At 40.0% G+C, this 6,762-nt stretch overlaps 1 protein-coding gene across 1 annotated transcript in view; it reads right to left on the reverse strand.

The window, feature by feature from the left end:
- The window catches only part of LANCL3 (LanC lantibiotic synthetase component C-like 3 (bacterial)), a gene marked incomplete at its 5' end in the record, with an annotated part of 4,946 nt that extends 484 nt beyond the window's left edge, over window positions 1–4,462 (reverse strand). The window contains 3 exons of the mRNA XM_009318916.1: window positions 819–1,026; window positions 3,029–3,226; window positions 4,339–4,462. Coding sequence (XP_009317191.1) covers window positions 819–1,026; window positions 3,029–3,226; window positions 4,339–4,462 — 530 coding nt within the window. The remainder of the gene's footprint in view (window positions 1–818; window positions 1,027–3,028; window positions 3,227–4,338) is intronic.
- Between the last annotated feature and the right edge of the window lie 2,300 nt (window positions 4,463–6,762).

Below are 6,762 nucleotides of genomic sequence, written 5' to 3' on the forward strand. Positions count from 1 at the left end.
TTTCACATCGATGCAACAAATTCTGTAACGCTGAAATAACTACACAAATAAAATGTTCTCGCTTCAAAGCAAACAGCTGAAAATAAGTCACCCTAATTTCTATACCACTTCCCCTCATTATTCTATGCTGTAAGGAAAACAGTAACAAACATTGAGTATTATCTTTTTAAACTTGTATAGTAAATTACAGAAATAAAATTGAAGATAATTGCAGCACTGTGACAGAATTTTCAGTGGGATATACTTGCTTGCATCAGGACAAAATGGAATTAACCCCACTAGCTAAGCCGAATAGCACAATGTCAAACTGGCTAAAGCTGGGAATGATAAATTAAAAAACCCTGTAAAATAACAGCAAAGCAGGTCCTGTACTTATTTTCCATGTCCAGTAGTAAGGGATAGCGTTAAATGCTCTGAAAATCAGAACAAATCAATGTAACGAACAGCAGCACGTTTTACTCTGCTCCTGGACTTGGGTACGCAACTTGGCTGTTCTGAACTCATGTCAGGATGAGACCCGGGTGTGCGCCGCTCCCCCCCATCCACCTCGGTTCCCTCCGAAGGAGCGCAGGCTCGTGGGCAGGGAGGGAGGGAGCCCAGGAGAAGCCGATGCTTCTCCCACCGCAGGCAGCCTGGAAGCAGGACTGCAGGGCTCCCCGCAGAGTGCGCCTGCCCCACAACTCACAGGCAGAATTGCACCTGAGGCTTAAACACCCAGGTTACATGAGAGGGTGGTGATCACAGGCTCTGAGCAGCTTTATAAATGTTCTTGAAACTTTCCGGTATTACTCTGAATCCAGAAAGGTAGGAATGCTAACCTTTGTGCCCTGTAAATGTATTTTGAGTTTCCAGTGAGCCTATACAGCAGCAGGAACACATAAGCACTACCAGCCACTCCATGGCATATTCCAGGTCCCTTCTTCAACAGGCCTTTCTGCCAAGTTAGCTCTCCACAGCGGATGCAAGTGTCCAGATACTGAGGCTTCTTGGAAACCAAGTAAGCTTTGGCAAACAGATATGCGATGCCTAGGAAAACAGCAGTGAGATTGTCCTTTGTAATAAGTAGGCCAAGGGTTTCACAGAACACAGAAGAAAACAAAGATTAATACACTAAAAGACTGCAGTCTCACGCTCTACACGTCAACGTAACATATCTACATGCTACATATGGAGGGGAGAGTATCTGGTATGCTAAAAAGCATACGGTAAGATGTACTTATCCACTCCCTGTGACAACACCACTTTCAATCTCTTCAATGCATTACTGAATTTCGGGGTTTACTCTAACATTCCTGGTCTTTCATCAATTTAAAACAGTAGTCACATTTTTGCCTTTAAAACAGTGAACTGTTTAGTACTGTCTTCTGTTGGTTTCAAATCCCCATTCACCTCACCTATTTACACTGACAGAAACACAAGGATGAGCAAGATAATTTCTTACATTGGCAACAGATACATTTTTTTACTGAATGAGAAAAAGAAACTTGCTTTTTTTTTTTTTCAGTGGGGCCCATGCTGCTTTATTATAGTTATAAACAGTTATGCATACTAACTTCTGTTAAAAAAAAAGCAGCAGCTATTTGGCTTATTTTTAGAGGGGAGTCAAATAAATTAATCATAATCTTCAACAGAGCACTGCACAGCTCAGTTCACGGTAACCTTAAAAGAATGCATATAACACATAACCAAATCAAGCACCTAAGGAAATGTTTCGAATAGCTCACTTGTGGTCTGAATATAATGTACACTGAAGTAGCTGAAAAGTGTTCTTGTAAACTACATGTGCGTTATTACCCAAGAACAGTGATGGGATACAGGGTTTTCCGGGGAAGAACAATAGCAATTAATGAATTTACATGTCTCAATGTCTCCTAAAGTAACTTCTTTATGCCCTTTGGGATTTTGTCACTTTGGTTGAGTCTCACTGCATATGTCTCCACTAACAGTTAAAACCAAGTCAAAGGCCACTCTCAAGATACTGAAACAAAGAGGGCATCTTCCCTGCAGGTTTCATCACTAGGCCAGCCATGCTGCAGAAGTAACTTTTTCCTCTTAAAAATAAAAAAGGTTGGTAAGCAAAAGCTGTTTTCACTTCACTTCATTACAGTGCGAGAGCAAGAAGCTTGTTCCTTAGTCATACCAACAAAAAGATAATGCATCAGCAGAAAGCACATTTAAGGGATGTTAATTATAATGTACTCTTTGTAATTTAAATAGAACACCTTTAAAAGCAATGCATCAATGCTCATGGACATTCTTTAATAAAAGTAAGTTTTTCTGTAGCCTTCTAGGTTCATGCTACCAAGCCAATATGACTAGTTAGCAATAAAATTCTGCCTGGGGGTAAAAAAGCAATTTCAATATACAGGTTTGCTTGCCAAAATTGCTGATGTATAGGATTAGATTCTGAACTGACAGACATCAGCCTTACCTCATGAACCCAAACTAAGGACTGATTCTCTTCCTCTCTGAAAAGCAGTTTTATATGGGTGACTTTCAGAAAAAATGCCCCTTGCTAGTACAAACTCCCCTTCACATGAGAATACTTTGGTCAAATTTATGCATTATCCATGAAACAAGTGCAGCTTAAACTTTGATTCTGATGAGGGGGAGAGAAAGCTATTCTGAAGGCCTCCCCAAAACTCACAGATGTCTCTGTATCTGTGTTCTTTCGTGTACTATTTCTCTGTCCAGCCATATGCTGTCCTTTGACACAGCTGTACCATTCTTTGAGGTCTTGTCACGAAAGGGAGCAAGAGTGGAAAACATACAGCCCAGGATCACCAGAGTTCTTTCAGCTGTGATCACCTATGCTTTTAAGGCAGAAAATATGCCTATCCTGCCAGCTGCTTCAGCAATAAATAAAACACTCTTAACTGGAAGAAAAAGCTAAATAGTTCGCTTGCATCTCATAAAATGTCAAAATTGGTCAAATTTAACCTGAGATTATCTTCTACATGGAATCACCTAACGTGGAAAAACAATGTGATCAGCATCTGGCTATTGATAGCATCAATGGGAAAAGAACCTGGAGCTCCATGACACCAGTGTACAAGCTCATTCTCCCGCTCAATTGTCTCTCCCAGCTCAGGAGGCCAGTTGCTGTTCTGTTCTTGGTCCATAAGAAAATCAACGCTCTGCCACACAAGCTCCTGATCTGCTGGCTGCAGGTACTCATAATAGGAAAGCAACATCTGAAGGATTGATGAAAGCCCATGTGCTGCACCTATAAAGAACAGAAACGGTCAAATTAGAGGGTAGGTTTAGGTCCTACCTCCATCTCACAGCAACTTTCCCTTGGGACTGATTTCCTTCTCAAGTGCATGGCTTTTTCATCTTCTTTACGGATATTACAATAGTGCTTGGAATAAAAGCTTTCTAGGTGCATGACACTATGATTTGTTACTACTTTTGTCATTTCCAGTTCCCTTAGCTATGCAAAAATATATATGAATTTTTTCTGCTCTCACTTTCGATATGACTGAAGCTCAGTGCATGAAGTTAAACTGAACCTAAACTGAATACTGTTTCAAGATGTTATTCTTCTTGACACACTACTGAATCTGGACAATTATTCTGAAGTCTTTGTTGAACCAAAATTGAAACTGGACCATAAATGGTATTCCCAGTTACTGACTGACAGTGTCAGTCAGCTAAAACCTGAATTTTGGCGCAAGAATTGTCTGTACCTGCCAGGGTCTGTGGAGCAGCACCACTCAGTGACTTCTCCCTCTGCTCCCCTGCCAGAGAACTCACTAACATCTGCAAACCAATCTCACACTTTCTGCAGTGTGACGTTGTGCCTTGAGGACACATTGTCCCCTTGAGGGACCTGCTCAATGACCTTTCACCACTGCTTCAGATGAGCTCCAGCTAAGCTGCTTGCGATGGGTAGGAGCTGACCATATGCTTGAGTTGCACTGCTACGGCCAAAAAACGCTCTGCAAGTCCTTGCATGGCAACAACAGCTAAAAAATAACATCCCGTGACAGCTCTCTCCGGTAGACTACTCCACATAGGCACAGGCACCACACCTCTCACTGCCTCCATCTGGCAAGGGCAGATTTACCAGGGCAGAAAGGAGAAGAGGGAATGAAGCTGCTGCCTGCGCTCTCCTGGTGCAGCAGAGGCACCTCTTGCGTTCCCCAGCACTAGGCAGCATCAGTCCTTCCCTCCAGCTCTTCAGTCCCACTTCGCAGTTTTAGGAGGTTGGATGGTCCCATCTCAGTCAGGAGAAATCCCACACTATAGGTTTTATATATTTTATTTCTGAAGCGTGTACTGGCTCAGCATCCACACACAGCATCACTTTCAAAACAGTTGGTGTGTTTTACTCACCAAGATACTCCGTTCCATAGTAGGAATACATGAGTGGGAATGGTTTCCTCTTCTTCACTGCGTACTGCTTTCCTGATTCTAGTATGGCCAGGCAAATTGATTTTATTTGTGCTGGGGTCAGCACCTAAACAGAAACATCAGAACAAACATCAAGTCTATTATAATGATTTTCTTCTTCAGACGTTTTTCAGGACTCTGCTTTTTTGCTGGTGCACAAGACAAAGTACTGCCTTTAATCTTATGAGCATGCTGTAATGTACATCCTTATCAAGAGTTCCTTACATAAAACAGTAAATTTACACGTTTCTCAAAAACACAGTTTCATCCCATCTCAGGGAAGTGATTGTCAAATCTTTAGCTGCACAGATGAGGTGAAAAGAGGCTCACTAAGAGCTCCTGCCTTTCCTTCCCAGAGATGCATCAGTCTGATGCAAGCTGACAACAAGCAGCAGGCAAGCTGCAGAACAACAGCCTCCAGACTGGAGGAAGAGACATTAGGAGAAGACAAAGGAAAACAGACCGATAGAAGTAAATGTCACAGGCTTTATTGGGATATAGTGAGCTAGACAGATTTTTCTCAGACAATATAAAAAAGAGGAAGCAAGGAAGAGGTTACTAAATTTTACTGAAAATTAATACTACATATGTGGGTTCAGCAACATCTTAGTAGAAGAGTGAGGCCTTCTTACTTCAAGAAAACGCTAAGGAAAATGAAGTGCAAGACAGGTTTCTATGAAGAGAGACTAGCTATGTTTATGGAACTTTATCATCATGAACTGCCTTTAATGCAGTCCTAAAAAGAAACTAATGCCTTACTCTTAGTGGTGTCAAAAGTAAGATTGACAAATTATATATTTCACCAGACATGAACTTTTCCAAGTTACTGACCTAAAGCATTCCACGAGGAATCAGTTTTACAAGTTTTAACTACAGCTTTAATGATATGCAATTCACTGCAACCATCAGCAATCTCCTCCCTGTCAGCCACATCTGTACATTACTGATCAATACCTAGGTCATTAGAATAATTTAGCTGAAGTAGTGTTTTGGCTTTAGGGGAATGCCTGTATGGCAGCTGTACTTTGCGAAAAAATATTTCAACTTAAGAGAACTGGGAACGAAAAAAGGCAAAATGAGGCAGAAAAAAGAAAAAGCCTGTAGAAATAGCCTTGACAAGATAAATAGTAATCCTAAAACTAACTGGAATATCAAGATAATGTCTTTAAAATGTATCTGAACACATTTGGTTTTGCCATAATTTGTATTATCATAGGATTTACAATTACTTCTTCAAGTTTAAAAAATACTGTTAGCATGAAGTATGGAGGCAACGTCTGTTATCAACTATATTCTCTCATTTGACATGTAAAAGATACTATGGCTAATTAATGTCACTTAGAACTTGACTGAAAACTGATGGCTGAAAAACCTCATTTGTCTATCTTACCTTGCTCCCTGACAACAAGGCATTTTATTACAGCTGCTCCAAATGACTATGATATTTGTACAACCTGGAGAACAACCTGCTTCTGTTCTTGATTAGTGTTCTTTAATGTTACTGCAGAAGTAAATAAGCTGTTAACATCTGCAGGCTTCACTCCTTTCCAGTCATTTTTCAATGAATTGTTTTAGCTTCACTGAATTTAAAGAAACGGTTTACATCCTAAGCAAACAAGGAGATCAGAGGCACGGTGAGACACACTGCATTCTCTCCAGAGCTCTCATTTTACTGTCTTGCAGTTTGGGACCTAGTCCTCCAAATCCTACACTTTGTAAAAGGATTGGTAAGGTAACCCTTTAAAAATAAATGTGAAGGATAAGATCTCCTAGTTGTAATTCCGGAAGGCAAAGGCATGCTGATTAGAAAAATCATAATCAGTTAATTTTCTGTATGTAATGGTTCCTTTACTTACTAAATCAACTGGCTTTCAATATAAACCATGTTTTGCTAAGCATATTTTCATGTTCGGTGTATTTAATTTTTAAATTTAATTAATGACTATTTTAAAATGCTGATTGTGTATTTTAAATGGATTTAAACTTCTACCCAAATCCAGCCTTGCACAATGCTGCATAAAGAAGTACCAGCTAGCAAGAAATGCATTGTTCACCATTTTTTAACACAAAGTAAGTGTAAAAAGTCAAACACTTAAGCACTATGATTACTTAAGTGTATAGATAGTGTACCCTTTTGGCTGGCATAATGAAATATGCTAATGAATATCCCCTCTTTTTCAGAATGAAAAAAAAGCCCACTTGCAAAGCCAGATGAAAAATGATTATTTAAAATCATGATTAGAATGGATGATAGAAATCAACCCATCTTGACCCAATTCCACATTACCAAAGAAAATGGAAAAGAAGATAACCTGTACATCTTGAAAGCAACTGTCTCTCTGGCCACTTGGACTGACCTGTATGCTT

The sequence above is a fragment of the Pygoscelis adeliae genome, unplaced genomic scaffold (assembly GCF_000699105.1).
Source record: "Pygoscelis adeliae isolate BGI_AS28 unplaced genomic scaffold, ASM69910v1 Scaffold92, whole genome shotgun sequence".
Classification (NCBI taxonomy): domain Eukaryota; kingdom Metazoa; phylum Chordata; class Aves; order Sphenisciformes; family Spheniscidae; genus Pygoscelis; species Pygoscelis adeliae.